Below are 26,357 nucleotides of genomic sequence, written 5' to 3' on the forward strand. Positions count from 1 at the left end.
ACTGGCAACCATTGGGCCAGAGCTCTGCGAATAATAAACTAATCCATTCCTTTAAAATATACTTCCAGAAGGAAATTTCTTTCCTAATTATCACTGGTAGATATTATTTTTTAGCTTCTGCAAGACAAAGGGGCTCTGATAAAACTGTGCTTCTTGGTAATCTTTAATTTTATGACAGCTTGGGAGCTAGAGAATTATTTTGGGGTGGACAGGTACACCCACCCACCCTACAATCAAGTAGGTTTATAAGAAAATGATGGAAGAGAAGCATTGATGGTAAACATTCCCATTGTATAATGTACATTGGAAATACTTCACAGATTTTGAATTAAGTTATTCCTGGTCATTACAAGAACGTCTACCAATAATTTTGAAAGCAAAACAGATTAGGTGAAACTCAGTTTTCTGTGTTTTTGAGTTGCATACTGTTGTCTCACAGTGTCCTAGCGTACTCAACTTTCAACTGGGCTTGTGAATAAGTCACAGCATTTGAGACTGTCACTGTAATTGCAAAGTGAATTATTGGACATTCACAGAATGATGCCAGGAAAGAAAGATATGATAAACTGATGAACAATTTGAGGAGGTGCATTAGCATGCAAATAGTGAAGCTGATCAAAATTAATTTGGCTAATATAAATAAATGATCTCTTTAGAAGCTAATAATTTTCTTTGAAAGAGCATATTTGAATTTGATTTACTAGAACATTTTCCGTGATGGCTGCATATTGAAAAAGTGCCTCTACAACTATGGGAATTAGGACAGCTGTTTAGAGGAAGTGTTTTTAAAATAAATGCTTTTAAGTGATCCTGACCAGGCTAACAGGCCCATCTGCTTTTGGAGGCAATTGTGTGGGGGATGTTGCACATACGAACTGGTCAACAGATACCCAAAGCAGCAGGTGCAGATCTACAAACTGACCTTATAACTACATCATCCAACCTTATCCTTCTTCTTTTATTTTTCCTTGCTCCCCCACTCTATTTTGTGTAATATCTTTTCTTATGAACAGTTCTGGAGAACTTTAAGGCTTGAAAACTTTTGTGTCATTTTGGTTGGTTCTACTAAAGATACTGTTCAACTGTGGATATGGGAGTTAAAAATTCAAAACATTCAAGTGTTTTCTCAAGTCTAGGCTAACCATACCCATTTCTGTGGGTTTTTCCTCAGATGACTTCACCTCTGATGTTCCACCCTCATAGTGCTCCACAAAAATCTGTTTTTTTAATTTGGCAACAGCTTTTAAATTTTAGTGAGCAGAAACAAAGCGGTGCAAATAAGGTTGCAATATAGCGAAAGGAGCATAGGAGGATAACTGATTAGCATACAGCCCCATCCCCACCATGCAATCATTCATCACAATGCATAATTTTAGTTTTAGCTGATTCAAGCACTATAACTCCTTCTCTCACACACTCTGCAATGGAAACATACTCTGTGAGTAAAGAGCATCACAGATGCAGAGTTTTTCTATATCTACAAGAAGCCTAAGTGTATTTATGTTGGTAATTAAATATTTAATGATATTTAATTATTAAAGCATTTGTGTCTCACCCTTCAGGTGTACATGCACCACTCAGGGCAGCTGACAACATGTAACATCATGCTGCCTGTAGAAAGGAAACATTTGCATTTGCACTCTGTCACCAATAGCAAAGAATCTCCATACCTTACATGCTGCTGCTGCTGCTACTACTACTGCTGCTGCAAACCGCTTGTTAAGCATTTGCTTGTTAAATGTGGATCTTGCTAGATGCAATTTGTATAGGAAAATTAGCTTAGATTTCATATTTTAGAAATTTAAATATCTAATGTACAAAGGAAACTCTGAGAAAGAAAATATGGGACTAGCTAGAGGTTATTTTACCTTGTTATATATTTGCTGGGATGGAAAGGCAGCCGATGTATGACACACATATGAATGAGTTGTGCTTTTTAAAGATTTTTGTTGTCATTGCTTTGTGCAGATGGTAAGCGGCAGAAATTCTGGAGAGATCGTTCACCACTATGGAGGTGCTAAAAGGTGACTGTAATTTTACCTCATATCTCTAACTTTAGACTTGCTTTGTCTTTGGGACTATGTCTGGGGCTTGCCTTGGATGGAAGGCATTACTAGGGAAAGACCCTGTCCATTTTCTGTTTTAGAATTACAGGTCAGACTCAAACAGCTTCTTCTCAGGGTTTATGAAATTTCAGCATGTTCAAATTTCACAAGCTGTTTGAGTAACACTGTGTGAAGGACTGATAAAGTGTTAAATATATGGATTATAATCAAACATTTGTGCTTTCTGCCAATATCTTAAGAGCTTGTAGTAACTGGCGCTAATCTCTGTTTAGTCATACTCTGCTAACTAGTTTGGTGAGTTCATCTATTTCTACTGAGAATTCTCTTACCTGAGTGACTCTACCAAGATTTTCATCTATGTCCAACAACAGGCTTCCATTCTCCAGCTGTAATGCATGATTGATGAAAATGAAAGTGAATGATTTATGAAAATGACATGTTCTGCTGAGCACAACAATGATGACTTCAACAATTATTGATTTTACGTCTGAACAAGAGCTATTTTATAGTTTCCTGGTCAGATGCTTTTGCTTGCCTCAGTGATTATATACATACCATAAGTTTTTATGGTTATATCATACAAAGAAACAGAACCCAGCGTGGGGAAGTGAAAATGAAAGGTTGGGAATATCCATTTAAGAAAAACCGCAGTTCTCTGTGGCTTCCCTTGAGTTCTCTGGGTTGTGTAAGTGGACTATAATATGGGACACTGAGGCAAGAGGGAAGAGCACAGAAGTTCCCATACACAGGGCTCCCTAGGGTGAGGATGACTTCCACCTCTACTGAGTCCTACATATATTTCCTCATATATGAAAATGGTCAACATTCATTCATAAGAGAAAAATAAATCCTTGCAGCTGAACACATTACAAGGGACAGAACCACCACCCATTGCCTATAGTTATAGGGATGCCATGGGAACCACACTAACCATTGGATTCTACCATTATTTTCTCTGAGCAATATCACTTCTCTATCAGGGAATAAAAAATAAACTTCCAGAATGAATCAGAAAGTCCCTTCAAAATGAACCAGGCAGCTCTTTTGAATCTGGAGAAAAGCTCTACAACAGACTTCCACAATCTGGTGCCCTCCCAGTGTTTTGAACAGCAACTTCCACCATCCCTAGTCATTGTCCAAATCCTAGAGAAGAGACTTCCTGGTTTATTTTTAAGATGTTCTGGGGTGTCCCAGGGCTTTCATGAATGTAGATTTTTCTCACAACTTTGGCTTCCCTCATAGGCTAACAATACTGAAAGGCAGGAAGAGGCTCATATCTTTCAAAGCAATTACTGTGAATTGTGGCTTCACATTTCGCTTAATAACTCTCATTCTAATGGGGCTAGAGATTTACTTTAAGAAATAATAATGCCAGGGTCCCCTTGTTGGTTGTGGGCCCAGTACTGATAGCTCCTGAACTCCACCTCCCATCTAAATGGTGTGCATCTATAAGCTATCAGTTGGCCCAATGCACCATTTACGATTAATTTTCCTTTTGTTCTCCTGCCAGCAGGAGAATATGTAGTCACTACTTATGGACTCGCTTTAAGAAAGTCCTACAAAGGTTAACCAGCACATGATTTCAGAGAAGCATGAAGGCAGAGATGCAGTAATAGATTACTTTGCTACAAGTCATGTACGTTTTCAGAATCTAAAACAAATTATCTTTTTTCTTGGGACAGGATTCATCTTGTTTCTCCTCCTCCTGAGCATCACTCCAGCTGTCCTAAAAATTCTTCACTGCTGTCACGCTGAGTCACGCTGTGCCCTCAGCTGCCTTGCTGAACCAACACTGATTGCTCTTATGAAGCTGTCTGGAGAAACAGCAACAGCGTAACACTGGAGAAACATGTGTGCGGCGTTCAACAGACCATTAGCAACAACCTGATTGTGCTATGGCAGGACCTCCCAGAAAATAGTTGCCTGCCATGTCACTGCATGTCCCAAGTGCCCAATTATCATGGAGCACTTGGGCTGTATCCTCCATCAGTTCTTGTTCTGCATCACTTGCCGCTGAGGAGATGCTTCCTAAGGGTGAGCCATTAGTGTCTATTAGACCGTGGAAAAGTCTTCAGCGGAGACTTCACAGGACTACACTGCTCTAACTGGGGGCAAATATTTGGCACCGTTTGTCTGTCTTTCCTTAGACGTTTCAATACAAAAGGTTTCTCCAATTAGAGCAAACCCTCCTGCACCCCCCACCTGCCTCTTCCTAGCGTGCTGCAGAAACAACCGGCAGCATAGCAAGACGTTAGATTGCTTGATCTTTCTGTATAATTGCAGCCTTTGTGGATTTCTCTCTGTGTGTTAAAATGTAAAGGCTGCTTCTAATTACTTGAAAATCTGTCTCATCACAGATCAAAACATACACACACATACCCCACAGCTCAGTCAGTGAAGAACACACAAGCAAGTTGCCTGAAGGGGTAGGGGGAATAGCAAAAACCTTCCTACCAGGAAGGTATTAAGCCTTTCAACAACTCTTGTATCTCCTCCTGTTGGCATACAGAACGAGAGGTTGCAAATGTTTCAACCTGATGTTTAAATTAAAAGGCACCTGTTTGGGTTTTGTAAGCCTCTCCATTGCCACAGACAAAATCATATTTGTTTTTTAAAATAAAAATTTGTAGGAGGGTAGTGAAACAATAGGATGCAATGTAGAGTCTACCTGTGCTATGTTCATTGAGAAACAGACACACACAGAGAAAGGAGTTGGGGGAGGAAGAGGTGAGGTTGTATCCCAGGCTAATCCTAATCCTACTCATCTAATAGACCAACTGAAGTTAATGGATACAACTAACTTAAGTTCATTAAATTCAATGGGTCTAAGCAGGGCTAACATTAGATAAAATCCCGGGTCTTGGATTCTTCACCTTCATATTTGACAGACAAAGCAAACAGTTTAGGCAATTGGTACATTTCAAGTCCAAATAGCTATTCTCTTTTTTAATTCCTCCTGCTGCTAATCTGGTGCTTGTTTTTCCATGATATTCTATCATGTTTGTGCCTTATTTTACAATCTGCCTTTTGAGCATGTCTCAATCTAACGGAGCTTGTATAGAATTGATTTCTAATGAATTTTGCCCAATATATTTAGGTCTGCAAACCTCCTAGGAATGTATTCTCAGGAATCATTTATTCCTGGCATTAAGTCTCCTTTGTGCACCCACTGTTAATATTAGCAAATGCTCTGTGGGAGGCCTCCAAGCCTTAGAATAGTTTATTAAGCAATTAATGAAGTTTTTAATTCTTAAAATCTTTGCAGCAGGAAACGTTTGAGCAAATCATAAAAAATATCACTGTCTTGACCTAATGGATAGAGATGCTGCTTCAAAAATCTAATAAAGTAGTTAATTGCTTTGTCTCTCATCTCCATAATGCATTATTAAAAAGCCTTCTCAAAACTGACACATCTCAAAAATGCAAGCTCTGGAAGCTGAGAACAAGGCTGTCTAGTCTCTATTGTAAATCATTCCTGAGCTGCCAGGGGACTCCCACATTGGGGTGTGTGTGTGTTTGATTTGAAGCTGCCTGAAGAAGTGCTCTGCTGGCTTAGGCCAGTGGCTCATTTAGTCCAGCATTGTCTTCTCACAGCTTCTTACTAGATGCCTAGGAGTAGCCCACAAGCAGGACATGAGCAGAACAGCATTCCCAGCAACTAGTACCCAGAGGTATACTCCCCTCAACAATGGACGTGGAACACAGCCAGCAGCCTTATTTTCCAATAATTTGTCTAATCCTTTTTTAAGCCATTGAATTTTGGCGGCTATGCACTGCGTGAAGAAATACTTCCTCTTGTCTGTTCCGAATCGTCCAACATTTAGCTTCATTAGTTGACCCTGGGTTCTAATATTATGACAGAGAAAATTTTCTCCAGCCTCTGTCTTCACACAATGCACAATTTTCTACACCTCTATCTTGTTTCCCCCTTACCTTTTCTCTAAACTAAATAGCCCCAAATGTTGTGAGGCTTTTGTACAAATTTGTACTGTGATTACTGGATCTCCCCTATCCATATGCTTAGTGGCACTCTCAACAAATCCTAAAAGGATAGTTAGACTTGCAGAAGCCATGCTGGTTGTTCTTCAGCAAGGCTTCTTCATCGGCTTGCTTGGTAATTCTAGCATTAGCAATGCTTTCCACCAGCTTTCCTGGAACAGACGTTAATCTAACCAGATTGTAATTTCCCAGAAAACCCCATCGCCATCTGACCTCTTTGTAAAAATTGGTCTTACATTGGCTACTTTCTCCGGCACAGATGATCTTAGGGACAAGTTGCACTTTTTTCCTTTTCTTCATTGAAGGTCAGCAATTTCACATTATGTCTTGGGTATCCTCTGGACCCAATTTCATTATATATTGTCATTATAACTTTTTATTTTTGTTTAGAATGTTTAAGATGTTTATATGGCTTAATTTTTGCTTGTGTTAATGGCTAAACCCAAACAGTATCACTATGCTTTGTTTCAAGGCCCACAAAGTAGGAACTGAATCCATAGTTTGGAGCTGGTTAACCACAGTTTGTTGTTACTTTTGAACTTTCTAAGCAGTCCTCACCAACCTATGTTGTTATCTTTCTCACTCTGTTATCTTGTTCTTAGTTTCCTTTGTATTCCTCACACAGTTTTCAAATTCATCACTTCCAGATGAATGTCTAGGTTAGGTCAGCTAGCCACTGCTAATTATTTTCAAATTGTAGCTTAATGTATTTATAAGCAAGTGTTCGCATTAAAATCTTTCGACGTTGAACACAATTCATTCAAGGAACATTAAGCATTCCACCTCACTTGTTGACTAGCTTCAAAAGAAGAACTTCCTCAGATAATCAAAATGTGTATTGAGCCATTTAAGTTTGTTCTACTCAACTTGATTTTTGTAGTCAAGTTAATTCAAAACTCATCTGTGATGTGTTTATTTACCTTAAAATAGGAATCTCATTAAATAGTATGATTTACAACAACACAACAAGCACCCAGAAATCTTTGTAATGTCTTTCCTGACTTAATTCCCTAAGGCTGTTTGACTCATCTAGGCATTTATGTGCACCTCATGAAATGCTACCTTATCATAATTTTATATAGCTTATTTTTTAAAAAAATAAAAGTGACTATAGGATTGTTAGGCTACAGTCCTACCATTACAGTGGTACCTCGGGTTAAGTACTGTATTTTTCGCCCTATAGGACGCACCGTCCCATAAGGCGCACCTAGGTTTTTTGGGGGGAAATAAAGGGGGAAAAATATTTCCCTCCCCCAGGTGCGGGGCTGGGGTGGGGGAAGCCCGAGCTTCCCCTGACCCCAGCCCCCAGAACAGGCAGCTCTGTGCAAGGCGCGGGAGCCCAGCGCCGGGCTCCCACGGCTTGGGGAGATCTGCACGAAGCCTGGAGAGCACTGACCCCTCTCGCTCTACAGGCTTCAGTGAAAGCCTGCATTCGCCCCAAAGGACGCACACACATTTCCCCTCCATTTTTGGAGGGGAAAAAGTGTGTCCTATGGGGCGAAAAATACGGTACTTAATTTGTTCTGGAGGTCTGTACTTAACCTGAAACTGTTCTTAACCTGAAGCACCACTTTAGCTAATGGGGCCTCCCACTACCGCCACACCGCCGGAGCACGATTTCTGTTCTCATCCTGAAGCAAAGTTCTTAACCTGAAGAACTATTTCTGGGTTAGCAGAGTCTGTAACCTGAAGCATATGTAACCTGAAGCGTATGTAACTCGAGGTACCACTGTATAAATTTTAGCAGCACTTAGGCATGGCATAACTTTTGACTTAGTTGTAGCCAATTTATCTGTATTTGGCCTGATAATGTGAGTGAATAAGGTATCAAGCTTATTTAAATGGGTAAAATACAAATGCAGGCTAAGCTACAAGGTAAGGTGGGGATAATACTCTGAAATCAGCGGAAAAAGGTGGGGAATACTCTGCAATCAGCGGAAAAAGGTGAGGTGGGGATAATACTCTGAAATCAGCGGAAAAAATGTTAAAATGCAGGGATGAAGGGTATTTTATGAAGGGTATTTGGAAACAAGCAAGAACAAACCTCCAGGCTGCAAGCCTATAGTCATTTGGGGACTATGCCCAAGGAATATAGGATTTGTCAGATCTTTCTTTCCAATGGTGGAAATACCCTCTGTTGTGGAAAGGCATCTGCAGCCAGTGGCCTTCCAATGTTGGAGGTGTGTCATGAGATGCTTCATAATCCTCACAATCCTGACACATCCTTAAAACAGGAAATATAGTAGCATAGCATAGGAAAAGCACATCTCTTCCTTCTTCTGCCTTGCTGGAATAAGCCCAACACACACACATACCACACACCACACACCTTTGCCTACCCTTTATACCACTTTAGTCAAGAGGTGGCCTGCTTAATTCTTGACCCCTAGTTCTATGAATCTCATTACACAGAACATTATGCAAATATGAAAAAAACTCAAATCCAAAACAAAAGTGTAATGCTTGCTGTAAATGTTCAAGTTATATGGTATTGTTAATTATCTGTTTAGAGATTTCAAGAATGGAAGCTTGTTTTTTTCCTCCTCCTAGAAACAGTTCCTTGGTTAACGAGAAAGGGTAGTCATACTGCAAATACATACATATAAATATGCAAGCATAGACACGCCTCTTACAAAGTTGAGCCACATTATTCATGTCCATGAGAGCAGACACAGCATGCTTGCCAGCGTAATTTATATTCAACATGGACTAGTAGACCCTAGGATTTATGCTATGGAAAATGACTATGTCCTCTCACTTTACAGGTTGCACCCACAGTAAAACTTGCCCTTCTTTGGTAATGCTGCTGGGAAGGATCCATTTTTGTTTTGCAAGACCTTAGAATTTGATGAGAGAGGGAGCAGGGAACTTTTTGCCCATTTAACTAAAGTGGGATTTGATGAGAGAGGGGACCAATGAATGCGGGTTGGGTCACTGGTGCCTGAGGTAAGGAGAAAATATTGAGGAATAAGACAATTGTGCTGCTTTCAGACACTTTCCTGAGGTGAAATAATTAATTATCACCATCATTATCACCATCATTATCTTTCTCTTTTGTTTACCTTCTGCTAGATGCCCTGGAGCAGAGTCATTTCTATAGGTTAATAGAGATTCCTCCTGAGTTTCCACTATGAGGTAAATAACTGCAGCTTCCTCAGGTACAGGCTGGAAGGAGTTTAGACATTTTACTAATAAAAGTAGTATTTTTGCTCTACTTTGATAGGACCTGAATAGCATAACTGCAGTCTTTTGCTCTGCCACTACAAAATCAACAGATCTAGGTCATTTGAGCTCCTTCCAATGCCATATTTTTTTCCTGAGCAACACTAGCATGGGAACAAGTCATGCCATGGCCTCCTCCATGTGGCCAACATCTTTTGTGGCATCAAAGCTAACATCAAAATAGGTGCTTCCAATCTATCCAATAATGTAAGGGGAGGGGGACTTCAACTATTTTGTTTGAAAGCATTAAAATTTAAAAACGATTCCCGAAGCATTTCCTCCGGGTTTCTATAGACTGTTCATTACAGGAATCAACTTGATTACAGTACTTATTTTCCCATTATAGTGGCATGATCCAAAATCCCACATGCAGAACCTTTCCATCCTCATCAATGAAAGAAACAAAAAACAAAACAACCAAGTCTCTGTGCATATGGTGATTGTCATGGTGCATGTAGATCATTTCTGTAGTCAAGGAAAATTTTCCCTGCACAAACTGAGATCTCCATGTACATTGCATTTTCTCCATCACATCCCAAATCTGTATATGTTGTGTAGTCTGGGGTAAAATTGTTGTGTAATCTATTAACACATTTTCAATGGGTAAGTTAAGCATTTTTTTTGTTGTGGACTTCCTCAAATATTTGAGAAGGTATAAGTAAGATAAAAGGGGACTGTAACCATTCAATGGTTACATTCAAATGGATGACCATTCAAATGGATCATCTTGTCAAACCTAGCCAAAGAGTGCAATTACATTAGAACACACTATCTGTCAGTGAGTCTTATGCAGAGAACCATGTGTCCTTTGGGACAGCAAATAATATGTAGGTTGGGTTCTCACCAACAACTGCTCCCATCCACCCACATTACACAGACAGGCTTCTCTGATCTACAGCTTTCATTGGTGGCAGAAACAATAGGTGCCATTTAATAGGAAGTTCTCCAGCAAAATCCCCACCGAATAGGAATGATTCAAGACCAGAACAACACACTTACATACAAGTAAATTTGCATGGGAGAACGTCATGATAGGATGTGGCAATCATATACGTGGCAGATCCCAGTTCTAGGACATACCTATATAACTACTATATTCATATGTGATGATCTAAAAATTTAATTTTAAAGGCTGCTAGAATTTGTATCTGACAAATTAGCTCAAGTTCAGAAGAAGCTAACAGCTTGCAGATATTTTTTTTTCAATTTTCAGAAAGAAAGAAAGAAAATATTCTAAAGAGTTGGAGTTAAAACAAGCAGAATACCACTTTTAGATTCAGAAATGCCATATTCAAATTGAGAGGATGTATTACATTTTATGAAACATTGGCATAACATTTTCCTCACATTTAAGATTTTGCCAGACTTTGTTATCTTATGCTTTTTCAGGATAAAATAAAGGGAAATTCTCTATTTAATTCCTTAGACTTAACTTAATAAGAATACATTTTATCTTGCATTAAACTGACAAATGTTTCCCTAAACTGGCAGGAAAATTCTTTTTCAAATCCTGTAATAGTCTGCAACTCACAAAAACAAGAGAGGCTATTTAAGAAAGTACCATTGTTCTCTACTGAAGAGCTGAAGGTATAAAATTTATGAGTGAACATGCTTGGCGGGATGGGAGATCATGTGAATTATAGCTAAACACATTGGTTTAAGATTAAGCCCTCTCAAAAAGGAAGAAAGAAAAGGCTCTCGGTAATGTTTTTTTCTAGAACCCCCTCAGCAAAAGGAGACAAAAACTATTCCATCAGTGTCGGGCCAATATGTGAAGGCAGTAACAGGCTCTCCCCACTCTCTGTGATATCAGCAATGTTTCAGGCCATGTGCAGACAGTGGGAGCAATGTTTGCTTCCCTGTAATGTGGCATCTGTTAGTTTTAAAGGAGTTTATGCACACAGCACTACACAGTTTTCCAAGAGGGAAAAGCATACTTCCTCTGATACAGATGCTCTGCATCACATCCCTACACCTCTGTTTGCAACATGCTGTTGAGCTAGCTTTTTGAGATGGCCGGAAAGCACCCTTCATCACTTTTCTGGTAGTATGGGAACTGGTGGAAACAAATTAGCATAAAAAACAAACAAATGAATTAGAGGCAGGAGCAGTAATTTGAGAATAAAATGAATTAATTTAAAGAGAATAATGTAACAGTAACAGACATAATTTTCTTAATTAAAAATGTCAGAAAAAGTCTTACTGACAAAGTGTCTTTTTTCAATGATGTTTTTTTTCCTGGTCTGGGGGCCTCTTCTTTTTGACTTGCTGCTACTGGTAGTGTTGCACTGCTCAGCAATTGCAACATAGCTGGGATTTTGCAGTACCTTTGTTTTCTCCCTTGCTTTTCTCCCTTGGTCTAAAAGCAGGCTTCCCTGGATTGTTATATGATGTTTGGACATGTGCCCTCTTCACACACCCTAAATTGGTGAGGATTAAAGGACAGGAATTCATTCAGAACCAGGAGAGGAATAATTGGTGGATCATTCCAATAGGAAACATTACACTAATCAGTAATATAATTGCTCCAGGAGATGTGACTATGCATCTTGATAACTGATGTCAACATTTTTCATTTTTTAGTTTGCAATATTGTGGCATTTATAGCCTTGATACTCCTGCACTTTGCAAAAGTATCAAGTGAGGGAGAAGAATTTATTGTTGAAACACACTGACAGCATACTGATGTCCCAAGCAGAAAGTTAAAGAGGATTTGCACACCACAATAAACACAGGACAGCAGTGATGAGTTCTCCTGTTCTGAAACATGAATTCAGATTTACCGTATTTTTCACCCTATAGGACGCACCGTCCCATAAGGCACACCTAGTTTTTTGGGAGGGAAATAAAGGGGAAAAAATTATTTCCCCCGCAGGCGCAGGGCTGGGGAAGCCCAAGCTTCCCCCAACCCCAGCCCCGAAACAGGCAGCTCTCTGCAAGCCGTGGGAGCCCAGCGCTGGCTCCCGCTGCTTGCTGAGAGGTCCGCGAAGCCTGGACGCGCTGAGCTCAGCGCGCGCAGGCTTCAGCATGCAGGCAACTCTCCACAAGCAGCGGGAGCGCTCCTGTTGCTTGCAGAGAGGTCCGCGAAGCCTGGACGCGCTGAGCTCAGCGCGTGCAGGCTTCAGCATGCAGGCATTCGCCCCATAGGACGCACACACATTTCCCCTTCATTTTTGGAGGGGAAAAAGTGCGTCCTATAGGGCGAAAAATACGGTACCCTATGCACCAATGTATTCATGCTATATTTGTCACTACCCCAATCTACACTATTTGTTCTTATTTGTAAGATAGAAATGTGAAGGCAAAGGTAATTTTTGCTTTGAAGGAGCAAAACTTGAAAATCAAAACTTAATGTGACCTAGAAATTCAGTGAAGGAACATATTATGTAAGAAATATTAATGTTTTCAGTACAATTTCTATAGCTGAGAAGTATTTCATTCATAAAGACATCTTCATCTCACAACTGCCATCTAGCAAATACTATATATGCTCAAGGAAAAAATAAATGCAACATTAATGTGATTATAAATGTCTAGATGGAATTGTGGAAATAGGTCTCCTGCCTTGCTTAAGCAAGCTGCACACATTGCTGGAGGGCAGTGCCTGCAGATGCTCCCCCAAATGCCATCTGGATACTACTTTTGAATCCAAGGTACAAGAAAAACATACCAAGGTGCATTTAATAATACGACAAGGCAGGAAGGCTCGTCAAATGCACACAACATACAGTGATATGTGCATTGGTAGATACAACCTAACAACATTCTATGAAAACATATAGAGCATGATACAAAGTTGATAACATAGGTTGCAAAGACGAGAGCAGCAGCTGCATGTTGACTGCTTACAAACGCTTCTGCTACAATGGTGCAATTTCTGCACTGAGACAAACACTTTTCACCTTTGCTACTCAAGCTTTGCCATTAATGATCACCAGAGTTCCCCTGAGAAATGGTACTAATATCAAGACAAATAAATAAACTATGATTCTAGCCCTACAAGTGCATCTGTAACATGGGGTTCATTCTGTGTCTCTTGCTGGGTGACACGTCTACACCTCCCCCCAAACACCATCTTTATTTTAAATAAACTAATAAAAAAATCCTTTACAAGTAGATCACTTTCTTTTTTGCTTGGGAAAACCAAATTCTCCTGGTCTCTTAAAAACCTCTTTAGTTTTGCACCTACAAACTACTGGCATTTTCAGTCAGTTTCGTATTTGAAAACATGGATTTAAGAGTTGAACATCCAGTGAATACAGAAATCTAGACCTGGATACGTTTTCAGAACTATGGTTTAAACTTAAATTTCACTGGTTAAATCTACTTAAACATTTTGTGGGCCATGATCCAGCAGAACCTTCCATTCATTAATTTCAATGGGGCTTGTGCAAGAAAGCTTCTGTTGGATTTTGACCCAAATGCTAAGAGAGTAGTTAAGGGTTAGTCTTACTTACTAAAAGCAGGTATGAGATTAAATTTAATGATCTGCTTTGAATTATACATATAGGGGAAATCTCAAAATAGTGTGAGTGGTGCCTGTTCATGCAACAGGGTGTCTGCTTTTCCTTCTTTATCCTGCAGTCCTATGCATGCCCCCCACCCTCCAAAAGAACTGCCCTGGAAACTCTGGATGGGGACCCACTGTTGCCCAGACAGATTTCTACTGCACAAGTGAGAAGACATCACTGGATCTAAGCACATCTTTGTGGTGTAAGCAGTCCTGAGTAGTCTTTTGCAACCAAGCAAACAAATGTAACATTAAAATTTGGGATGTTTAGAAGTTACACATGAACAGATTGTTGCTATTGGTCCCAATTTAAGCTCAAAATTTGTGAAGCTCATGTGTTAACCATGACCAGATTATCATTAGTGTTCTGAGCACCACTATTCCTTGCTGAGCTTCTAATAGGAGATACAAAGAGAGATTCGGTATATTTCATTGCCAACCTTGACATTCACAAACCTTCATCTGATTACTGTGAGTCATTGGATACTAAGGAGAATCCATGGAATTACTGACTTGCTAGACATAGTGAGTTTTCCTCCAGGATCTTTAGTATCCAAATTGGCTTTCGTATTTGCATTAGTAAAAATATTTTTGTGACTTGTAGCTCTGAGTAACCACTTGTACACCTACATACATCCATGCACATATATTTGTATATTTCAGCAAGTGTGAATAACTACTATTACTTCTACTACTGCTATTTAAGAATGCGACAGAAACACAGCTTAAGTGAAATAAATCTTTCCAAAAACCTACACCCATTCAAATCATAACTGATGTGGGTTGAGTCCTAATATCCTGATTTGCAAACAGATGACACCTACTCTGCCCAGGGATACATGACTAATCAATGGCAGGCAATGGGGGATTGTGGAAATGCGGTAGGGATACATCTTTATATAGCACTGTGATGAGTTGTTTGAAAGCCTTCATAAAATTGTAAACAGATAGTTTGGACATGTTGATGGGAAGATTAGGTTTTATTGTGACTTGAGTGACAGGCTTAGTGAAGGGTATTTACGGTTTGCCTCCTGTTGCTAAAAACACCATGACAAGCAGAACCTGACATGTGTGCATAATGGGAAGGCTTTGGGGAAAAAAATTATAAGAAAAAGAGCTCATTAAGAAGCTTGTAGTTCAGCAAGCTTCATTTTCACATGCTGAGAAAACTGCAGCATTGGGGAGCCACACAAGGCATGGAAGATCTGCAATTTGGCAAAGGCTGCTTTACTTTGACTTTGCTCACACGCATTCCCAAAAGACTAAGTGGGAAGTTCTGTCCAAAAGTGGCAGGGAGGACTGGTCAACATCAATATCAAAATAGGAAGGAAGGAAAGAAGAAAAGGCATAATGTGGTCCAGCATTCATACTCAGCAGAGACACCAAATTAATTTTGCAGAATACAAATGTGTGTAGCTGTTATACACAATTTATTTTCACTCTCCAATTTCTACCCAGCAGATTAATTATGATGTCCATATGCAGCAGGAGAACAGGAAAATAGCCTTGCCAAGGCTGCTTTCCCCAAAATGAAAATGAACTGTCTTACATCAGCCGCAGCGTTATAAAGTACAGTGAATTAGAAAGAGGAGAGAATACGGAAACACTTCTCTGTTGTTAAAGTCATTTAGCCAAAGTCATTTAGACATTCATGTGAGCAAGGTTTACTATTAATAAAGTAAGTGTCCATGGATATCTAAATCAGATAGAGGCACACTGGGTAATACAGGCACAGAAATTGAATTTTAGAGCGCTGTCTAATAGAGAAAGCAATAAATTGGGGGGGGGGGGAGGATGAAGGCAACTGTCTTAAAGACAAAGAGGGCTGTGTATAAAAGAGAGAACATTAAAACCAATGAGTGGTTGAATAAGATATTGGTTTTAATGTGTGCTTTATTTATTTTTAATTTGTAGAATTGCTGGATACCTGCCTACTCTTCTTTGTGCGTCTTGTACACAGGTGGGAGGAGAGCAAAATCCTGTTCTTTGCACACTAATGGAGAATTACTGATCTGTTTTGCTTCTTAGCAATGCTGTAGCTAAGTCCTTGTTCCCAGGATACGGAGCCAGCCTTGGAGTAGACCTGACAGGGGGACATTCTCCCTCTGGGGTACTTTTAGGCTTGGCTCTTGGCTTTGTGATCTGTCATCGACTTCACCCCCCATTTTTCCCGATGTTTAGTGTTTGCTCCAATGCAGTATATAAAGTAGTGGAGGACAATGCGAAATTTTAGTGTATGGATATGTAAATTGTCTTTGTTTTCCCTAGCGTGTGAGCTACCAAAGTGATCTAGATGCATTAGAAAATCTGCTATGGTAACTCTGCCACACGAGGACCTGCATTAGTCTGCTCACCAACCTCCCTGTGATTCTCCGCACAGCAACTCATAGAGCTTTTTCTTCCCACCCCATGAAACTACAAAAGCTTGCTTTCCCTTGGGCCTCTTGGGTTTTTATTCATGGAAACCCAGCACTTTGATACGGCACTACAAAACCTGCAATGTAGGCTGCACAATGACAGCCTTACATAGGAAGACAAACCTGTGAGTGTTGAAGAACTTTTGAAAACTTGTTACTCCTGCTTTGAATGGCATATACTTACACTTACAGGTTGACTTTTTGGCACATCATAAACACCTTCCTTCTTTTGGCTAGTAGGAACCTGTAGTAATAAATAAAAATGTAGTTAGGATTAAGGTAAACATACAAATATTGAGAGGTGTAGTTGGTAGCTTGAAGAGTGCTATGCATGATCCTGCACTTGTGCAAAACTGATACTTTCTTATTGTAGTGAAACAGACAGATTACCATAGTCAGAGACAGTCCTCAGAACACAGGTACACCATAATCCACATTTCTGAGATCATGGTCATATGGGTTTCCCCAACAGGCCCAGCTCTCTGGAAAGATACCCATTTATCCAACTGGCACTCCTGCCAAACAGTCAATTGAAGTAAACAAACCATCAAAATATATATCCTTCAGAAATGAGCTAAAAATTCTACAAGCATTTAATTTTAATTTACAATATATATCTAGGCTTTGAGCATCTACTGGTTAAAATATCAGTTTCAGATTTGTAACAGTTGATCAATTTCACCTTTTAAAAAAGTAATTTAGTGCTTCCCAATGCTCATGCTAATGGTCTTGTACATTTTGGAAGGTAATGAGTGATCTAGACACAACATCTCACCAAGCAACACCCTGCACCATATTAGAAGCAGCAAGGGGTAGTTTACAGTTGTGAGTCACAATACAAGTCAAAGCTTGGTTTTCAGCCAATTACTGTGTTTCTTTGAGAGGGCTGACAATGAACTACTTTATACCACTCAAATATAGATTTGTTAAGGGGGAGAATACTTAGTGTAGAGCTGAAAAGTATGTATTCTATATACGATAAGTTAACACCAATGTGTCCAACACAAATTAAACTAAAACTTTTTTCTATGTTATACACAATATTCAGGGTAAAGCTTTCAAGGCAATATAAATAATATATACCAACATAAAAAAGGCTGAGGGGGATAAAAAAGAAACAAGTTATTAGAGAAATCACACTATACAAATTATATCTGTACTTGCATGAGTATGAAATGGTACACATGTCATTGGGATAAATGAAAATGCTTAAAAGGAACTTTGGTCTATGGAATGTGCTTGACTGACTGCTGGAGGCAATGAGAACACAGATGGAGCAATTCTATACCTGATAAATGTTTTCTTCTGTTTCAGGCTCACGGATTGGCTCATGTCCAGCCTCAAACACAATGTACTATTACATCAGCAGCAAAGGAGGAAAGGTCAAAGATGAATCAGAAAAGAAAAAAGACAATTTGGAACTTCAGAAGAAATAACCATAGACAAGCAGTAAAGAAGCAGGTTCAAAGTACAGGCTGGCTTAGGAGCAATTGACTTTTGCTGAAAGGCATATCATGCAACCTTCTTTTATGGAAGAGAAATAAAGGAGAAATGGAACTTTGCTAATTGTCATTTGACAAGTTTCCTGCTGTTTTCCCAACGGAGATACAACCAAAGGCTCAATTCTGTTCCCACAGCAGCTACTGGGAATTTTTACTGTGGACTTCTGTGGGATCATAAAGAAGGCCCTGGGCTGCTGAGGGCGCTTTTAATCTGTTTGAGGGAAGGAGGGAGAATTAGCAAGTGCAATGAGTTAAATTGCAGCTTCGAGTTTCCAATAGGGGGCTAATTTTTACACTATATTTGAGTACGTAACATTATTATTATTATTGAATTTATTTGCCGCCCTATACCTGGAGGTCTCAGGGCAGTTCTATAGTCAACAAGATCAGTTATGAACAAGTGTTTATTTCTGATGGTGAAATTTATTAAAGGAAGTGCAATTTGCATGAAACAAAAAGTTGACTATCACTGTTGCCTTCTTAAATTAGTGGCAGTGAAATCTGACTCAGAGCACTGGTCTCAAGGTGGCTATGCCCCGCAAACCACGGCCACCTGCCCCAGAGTCACAACAGAACAATGGGAAGTGAGCATCTGGTTTTTCTTTTTGCAAGTGGGACTCCTTGTCATGGCTTATCAGCTAAGCAGCACTGAAAAACAGAATCAGCTGCACCTGCAGTTGAGGAGTCTTGCTTGTACCTTTTTGAAGCGGTTTGCATTCAAACCGCTTTGTAAAATGCAGCTAGCCTCTTTGCAAGGGCACTCCCAGCACCAGTGGCTCTGCTTCAAATGGCTTCCCAAAATGAAACTCTGTTTTATGAAGCAGTCTGAAATGCAGTGCCAAAGGCATAGCCTTTTCCTATGGCCTTCTGGGCTCATTGATTCCCCCCCCCCTTTATTCTCCCTATGTGTATCCCCCCACAAAAACCCCACCCCCTCAGTTTCCTTCCCATTTATTCTGATGGAAGAGAATGAAATGCACAACTTTCAGGGCTAGCATAGTTTCTCTCCCATTCCTGGGGTGTTTTTTGAGGATTGGAGGGCTTTGATCCACTGCTGCTTGCAGCATGCCACCCCCAGTGCCTCATCTCTACTGCCAGTGGGACAACAGCTACAGAGCCTTCCATAGCTTCACTGAAGACGTATATAAGTTTGATTGCCCTCTCCAAGAAGGCAGATCTTTAAAATCCCATGGCCTCAGAATGTCCTCCCGGGTAGCGTTACTATAATACATTCGGAATTTAGTATTAAGAATACTACCTATAAATCAGTGTTTTGAAGATATTTTATAATTTTTATAGCTGACTTATTAGACACCTAAATTATATTTCTTTTTTTAGCACTGTCACTCAACTTAAAAGCTTAATCACATCCTTAACTATTTCTGAAACTCTGTTTTTATAAAGCTTCAGAAATTACCTGGTAAACAGGATCTTCTACATCTTCCTCCAAAATTGTCTATCGCAAAGAAAGTAGAAGAGACAAAAAGGAAAGAAAGTGAACAGCAGGTGTACAAGAGCCAAATATTGAGGAAAGATATTGCACATTGTTCAGTAAAGGAGGGCTAGATGTCTACTCAACCTTGCATTGCATATATGAAGGCGCACATTAAGAAGGAATACTCTGAAATTCTTCCAGTTTTAAATATCACAAATTAAATATTCATGCAACCATTTCGTATGTCTACTGTGCTCAGCTTTGTTATTCTCAATCACTGCCAAATTGTATTATGGCACTACTGATAACAGCAATATTCACAGACAGCAGTGGAACCTGTAAATCTTCTATCCACTGAAACTAGTAACCAGTCACCAGTGCTCAGCAGCATAAGACCCACCCATTTAATGGTACAGGTAAGAGCATAAGTTTGCATGATTCAAACTTCCTGATTTCTGTGGCAAAGGATCAGTTTTATTCTTTGTTCCTAGGATGTCTTAGCACAACAGTTCCAAATTCTCGGTAGTTGCTTTGTCACTTCATTAGTGTACACTTCTATTAAAAAATAATTAGATACCTGATACACTGCTTGTTCACACTGTTTATCTTTTTGTGCCTTTTTTTCCAGCTCTTCCCTTTGTTTCAATTCATAAATGAGTTGAAAGAGGTCTCGCAAATCCAGAATTACAGGCTCCGCCTACATAAAACAAATTAAGAGTATTTCAATAATATGGGAAAGAAGACTAGCAAACAAAATGTGACCTTTCCTAATGAAATAGATGGTCTTAAAAACAATTTTATTTAGTAACGGTATAATGTATTCATTTAGATGCATCAATGGATTCTTATACTCTTACTTGTGAGTAAACCATTTAAATTATTACATTGAAATTAGTGTTAATACTGAAGTATGAAATCATCTGATCCATATAATGCATTTGTATAGTTTGTAATGTTTGGCTGTAATGCAAACTTGGCAACATTTCTGCTGGAAGTTCTTCCCTGGCTTCAAACATTAAGAGGTTCTGCTCTTGCTTTGTTAATGATCATTAGGCCATGTCAAGACAAGACCAGCTGATTTGTAAGCACCTGGGCAGAAGTCCTTTAACGTTAGCCCTTTATTCTCAGTGTCATTGTCATTGATCAATGTGAAATTATGTGACCTACAAAGCCAGCTGCTTTGTTGATGCATGCACATGTTATCTAATTTTAATTTCCTCACTGCTAATGAAACTATCATTGTTTCCTGGAATTACATGACCGGTCAACCCAACTGAAGCGAGGTCAATTCTCTTGATGGCTTCTTGAGAATGCTTTATGTGATTGTTGCTCCCTATCTATATCCAAATCCTATGTTCCTATGTGCATGCATTTGGGTGCACAGAGTGAGTGAACTTCAAGGAACTCTCAGTCATGGCTAGTGCTGTGGGAAACGGCTGGAGGATTGAACCAAGGTGCAGTTGCTAAGTGGCCGGGGAGCAATATAATAATGTGCATGTAGCAACATTACGAGATGAAAGAGAGTTCTCAGGTGAGCTTTTTCCAAATGCTTGCCAACAAATCTCATACCAGCCAAACCTATTCCAAAATGAACCACAGGTTCATCTCAGGTTCCATCTCAGGGTGGAAATTGTATATTTAAGTCCATTTGATCCTACTTAATGGCAGACACCAATTAAAGTTTTGTGGAAATGAGTTAAATCCTGGGTTAAATCTACAAGTCAAAAGTTACTGAAGATAGGTTTCCACAGCCATATTGGAACTTTCATAACGATGTCTAGTCTGTGCCTGAAGTCAATGTGACTAAGTCTACACTACTCTAGCTTAACTTGGTTATGTAAATTGAGTTCTTAGGATGGCAGCCTTAGGCATTTTAAAACACTCCAAAACACACCCTTTCTCACTGAATTAAATACCTTGTTTATATTGGTCTAGCTGCAAACTTTAACTAGGCAAAGGTTCATTTCTACATAAGCTAATTATATTTGCAGATTAATGGTAATTATAATTATGAGCATAAAAGGCATTGCTTATATTTATTAGTGGTTTCTAATACAATGAAATGAGAGTAGACTATGCTAAGTAGCTATTTGTTTTCCATCGTTTTCTATCTAAATGAGTCTAGGACCCTAAGTAAACTTATTTGTATTCAGCTAGTGTTTCCAGTTTAATTAGAAAGGAAAATAATTACTAATTAGAAGGAATACATCAAGGAAAAAATTGAGAAGGGTGAATTGTATTTCTTTCTTTCCAAGACTGGTATTGCTAAACTGCCATCTCAGAACATTTATGCATGCACTTCTGACAGCATTATATACTGCATAAACAATGCTTACAGGCTGCCCTTTCAAAGCAGCACTGTTCTAGACAGAGCTATCAAACTGAGTTAAACTGCAGAAAATGACAATAATCTTGATACTTACTGCCTGGGCTGTTTTTATTGCCACAAATCTATGATTCCCTTCCTTTCCGCACACATATCCGAAGGCCCGATGGTCTGTGATATCCTTTGCGATGTATGAAATTTCATGAACTGCATGATGGTGTTGTAGTAGCTGTTCATAAACAAAAAGCACAGGGCATATTTTACCAAAGTTCATATTTTTTACTGAGGCATGTAATTTTCCCTGTGAGGATGCACCTGAATGACAATGATGTTTCAACAAAAAGCACGGTATATAGTCTTCAAGACTATTTTTGATTGATTTGATATTACACTTACAACCATTTTCATGTTTTGTATGCATTTTGTCCAGTGCTTAGTGTTCAGTCAGACTACCCCCAAAGGCGCACTCTTCCAGTGTCTCCCAAGACAGACGGATGCCAACAACAACAAACCTTCCCTGTCTGTCACCACAGGTTTCTTCACTACTACCTCACACTTCAGGACTTTCAATGTAGAGTGCTCACTGATGGTTACTCATCCCCGCAGGGTTCTGTCCTGGGCACATCAACAGTATAGTGTCCCAATCAAGGGAAGTAATAGTACCACTCTATTCTGCCTTGGTCAGACCACACCTGGAGTACTGTGTCCAGTTCTGTGCACCACAATATTGATATTGACAAGCTGGAACATGTGCAGAGGAAGGTGACCAAGATAATCAAGGGTTTGGAAACAATACTTATGTTCAACGATTGAAGGAGCTGGGTATGTTAAGCCTGGTAAAGAAGATACGATAGCAATCTTTAAATATCTAAAGGACTGTCACGTGGAAGATGGAGCCAACTTGTTTTCTCCTACTCTAGAAGCTAGGACCTGAACCAATGGATTCAAGTTACCATAAAGGAAATTGAGACTAACCATCAGGAAGAACTTTCTGATAGTAAGAGCTATTTGACAGTGGAAAAGACTTCCATGGGAGGTGGTAGACTCTGCTTCCTTGAAGGTTCTTAAGCAGAGGCTGGATGTACATGTACAATTAAGTTGAGATTCCTGCATTATAGGAAGTTGGACTGGATGACCCTTGGGTTCTGTGAATCTGTGGCTGTTTTCTCATGTGCACTAGGACAGCTTGTGCTGTTAACAGCTCCTTTAGCAGTCTTTTGTGCCTTGCAGACTGTCACAGACTGTGTGTGTGGTCAGCAGCCTCCAATTACAACCTGCAAGCAAATACACTTAGCCTAGAAATGTGAACAAACATGTGTAGGTCTGCGCAGAACATGCTAGTACAATAGTAACTTGTCAACGTGTTTGTTATACCCCAGCTGAAAGGGCTTTCCACTATTTCCAGAACCGGAATGCCATCTATTACTGCAAACAGGTTATCACTTCCAGATAGCGGTAACTTTTCAGTTTTCATCACCCAGCTAAGTAACAGCTCTTCTTACTTTTCAACATGTGAAAGACTTTTGTCTGGCACAGAGGAGAGTTCAGCTCTACAATTTCACTGCTCAGTATAGCCTCCTGCTTACTGCACTGACACATACATGTTTATTTGTGAAAAATAGTGCTCTTTCTGCCCAAATTTGCCTTCCATAAAAAAGAAGCTTTATGTTTAATTAGCAATATTTAATTAGAATTGGGGGGGGGATTCCTCTCTGCATTTGTGTGTGTGTCAGCTGTTGCACATTGCTTTGTCTGCAAAGAGACAGCAAATGTGAACTTTAGGTGCTTGGATTTTATATTGTGAAGTTCTACAGTAAAAAATAAATAAATCCAGAAAATATCCTTACAAAACCCTTCTGCATCATTTTTGTATCCTAATAAAACTGAACTGATAAAAATCTACCTCAAACCAAATCCTCAGAGACTGCTTTAAAATGATCAATATCTTTGCTAATATGAATCTTCTAGTTATCTGCACTTTTTATCCAGCAATAGATTTCTATGGACCACATGATATGATGAACATTTGAACATCTGGATAAACTAGCTGCTGACCCATTAATCAAAGTGGGTTTACTGAGTGGTGATTTCTGTGAAGAGAGAGGGAAATCAATATTCATGTCAACTTAGGCAGACCTCATAGTGTTCTTGTCCTTCAGTAATGGGAACCACAATGGCCAAGAAATATCTATCGCTAGATTGATATTGGCTGACATGTAAGTTTTTGCTTTTACAGAGGTCCTCTTCCTTTCTGAAAGAAAGGTAAAACATGCCTGGTAAAAAAAAGCAAACCTGGAACTAGAATTTCTTACTATGGATTATTTTCAATGCAAGCAGGACAGATTTTTACTCACCCAAAGGACTTCCCTTCCTGTCCTCCTCCCTGCAGCTCATTGTGTACCCCACAATGTATTTGCTAGGGCTGCAAGGGGGAAAATGGACGTCTGCTCACATGACATGGGATTTCACATAATTGAGGGGGACAGTTCACAGATCTCTAGTACAGGCTTCCTCAACCTTGGCCCTCCAGATGTTTTGAGACTACAATTCCCATCATCCCTGACCAATGGTCCTGCTAGCTAGGGATCATGGGAGTTGTAGGCCAAAAACATCTGGCGGGCCGAGGTTGAGGAAGCCTGGTCTAGTATGTTGCCTGGACTAATCACCAGAAAATACTTGTACCAACTGGAAGCTTCCAATCATCTAAGCAGTGGTCGACTAGTATTATTTAGGAGACCATGAGTATGTACAAACTTACTTAGAAAGTGTAACAAGCAAGGGTTCCTAATTTTATTTTTTAAAAATGTATTATAGCATCATGACTTCCATTTATTTCTGTGCCACCACATATCTTATAGCTTTTCCTTGTAGTGCTTTATTCTAGTCCTCTCACAGGCATGGTATACTAAAGATTGTAATCAGTGAGTTTCTTTATTCCTTTATTGTATTGTCACAGCTAATATCAGTTATGTACCTGCAGGGGCATTGTTCAAAGTTGCTAGGTTTCTCCCCCTCCCCTCCATTAAAAAGTCTTCCACTTCAAAAAAAAGATAAGAAAGTACAAAAAGGTTACATGTGCATTCACTCTTAGAGTCATTCTGATTCCTAAGCAAACCATTTCATTGCAATGCATAGACAAGTAAAACAGAAAGAAAGCAGTTTCTATATTCCAATAGAAAGGGTGAAATGCAAAATTCAGTGGAAAATAACTGCATACAAAACTATGTTATTGTTCCAGGCTGTGTTTTAGCCACTAAGCAGCAGGGCAGCAGTATGGATGCTATGCAAGCCACTGTGAGCACAAGCAAATCACCTGTATATGAACACTTATCACTCATATATCCTACATTACTATAAAGGAACACTATGTAAAGAATACTATGAATACTATGTAAAGAACACTATTATCAAATATCTGGAAGGAATGGGTGCACTGTTCTTATTGGAGACATGAAGGTGGTGTCCCTAAAAGTTAGCATTTATCTACTAATCATACAGACTGTAAATCAACACAAAAATATTCAGAGGAAGGATAGGAATCCTGAGGGGTGGGGAACCTGGACAACTTCCATCAGTTCTAACCACTAGCCATTCTGGCAAGGGCTGATGGGAGTTGGGAGTCCAATAACTTCCGGAGGGCCCTGGCCATAGACTCTCACTTGCATCCTACTAAATATATATTATGCCATATTGCCAATAACTTCAGACATAATAAGTTAATTATAGGGTGTAGTATAACCATTCTTCATGAGAATTGCATGTTCCCCAGCGTATTAATGATGCAATCTTATTTACATAATATAATTGTATTGATTTATTAGAATTTCTTTTCCTGTGCTCAAGTTGCAGGCTTTCTTCTGAATCATGAAATTAAATATCTTCCCCTCCTCAATTGCATATTATGGAGAATGTTATCTCAAGCTCCTATTCAATCAAAGTTCTTTGACACCGCTTTATTGATTGCCAAGCAATGTTTGCAGTGAAATTAAACTATGATCAGACTCCTTACTTGTGGAATTAGACATAAAGATTATTCTGCCATGGAAAAATATCACCTACAGTGCTGAGACGGCAGATGGAAACATTTATTTGGGAACCCTCATTAACTATCGGAAAATCATTACATCTCTAATGGCTGATGATGCCAAAGTGTTACCTTGCAAACTGTACCAGGCTATTAAGAAGTAAGTTAAGCATGCCTACAGCAATAGCTTTGTCTGTATTTAATTTAAGGAGTATTTAGAAAGATGACTGTCAAGAGATTAAAAAAAAGTAATCTATGAAGTTTTACTTTATCTTGGCACAGGAGATATGAAATATTATACTGCAGACTCTGATATGACAAAACTCTGGTGCATGCTGATTAGAAACATCAAACTGTTAGACATCAATAAAATCGGATAAACTTTTTAATTGTACATATTTATGTGAAATGTTGACAGATAACGAATACACCTCTTTCCCTATACAACTGTATGTTTACTACTTTTAGTATTTTAGTTTTTTCCTGGGGAGCTGAATTGATTCCTGTTTAACACAACACACCAGCAAACCCTATTGAAAAGAGTCACCAGCAAATCCTTCTCACAACAGTAATTAAGAGTCAAATTAGCTTTACACTGAGGAAGAGACAGGAGACCCACAAACTAAAAACATCAGTATTTATTGGTGTTTCTAATGGTGTTTTTATGAATGCCTTTTGCTGGTTTTATTCTTATATGCTGTATGACAACGTGATACAGAGGGAGGTAAGGAGGAAAGAAAACAGGAAGATGAAAAAGTGCCTTATCTGATTAATAAAGTGTTGCTTATTGCACCCATATTATAATGTATGGAGAACTTTGAGAAAAACAGTAATTTTAGAATATATTTTTGGAAAT

The 26,357-nt window shown here is 39.2% G+C and overlaps 1 protein-coding gene across 13 annotated transcripts in view; it reads right to left on the reverse strand.

Moving 5' to 3' along the window:
• DAB1 (DAB adaptor protein 1) overlaps positions 1–26,357 on the reverse strand; it is a 635,724-nt gene that overhangs the window by 25,139 nt on the left and 584,228 nt on the right. For 9 of the 13 annotated variants that reach the window (XM_083448084.1, XM_083448089.1, XM_083448096.1 and 6 more), the window contains 6 exons: positions 21,575–21,706; positions 19,729–19,848; positions 19,134–19,172; positions 17,503–17,568; positions 16,399–16,458; positions 2,396–2,452 (listed from right to left, as the gene is read on the reverse strand). In XM_083448084.1, the coding sequence (XP_083304210.1) occupies positions 2,396–2,452; positions 16,399–16,458; positions 17,503–17,568; positions 19,134–19,172; positions 19,729–19,848; positions 21,575–21,706 (474 nt within the window). The remainder of the gene's footprint in view (positions 1–2,395; positions 2,453–16,398; positions 16,459–17,502; positions 17,569–19,133; positions 19,173–19,728; positions 19,849–21,574; positions 21,707–26,357) is intronic. The other 4 variants (XM_083448087.1, XM_083448086.1, XM_083448085.1 and 1 more) reach the window with 3 other exon arrangements.

This window comes from Podarcis tiliguerta, assembly GCF_965153285.1.
Source record: "Podarcis tiliguerta genome assembly, chromosome: 6".
Taxonomy (NCBI): Eukaryota; Metazoa; Chordata; class Lepidosauria; order Squamata; family Lacertidae; genus Podarcis; species Podarcis tiliguerta.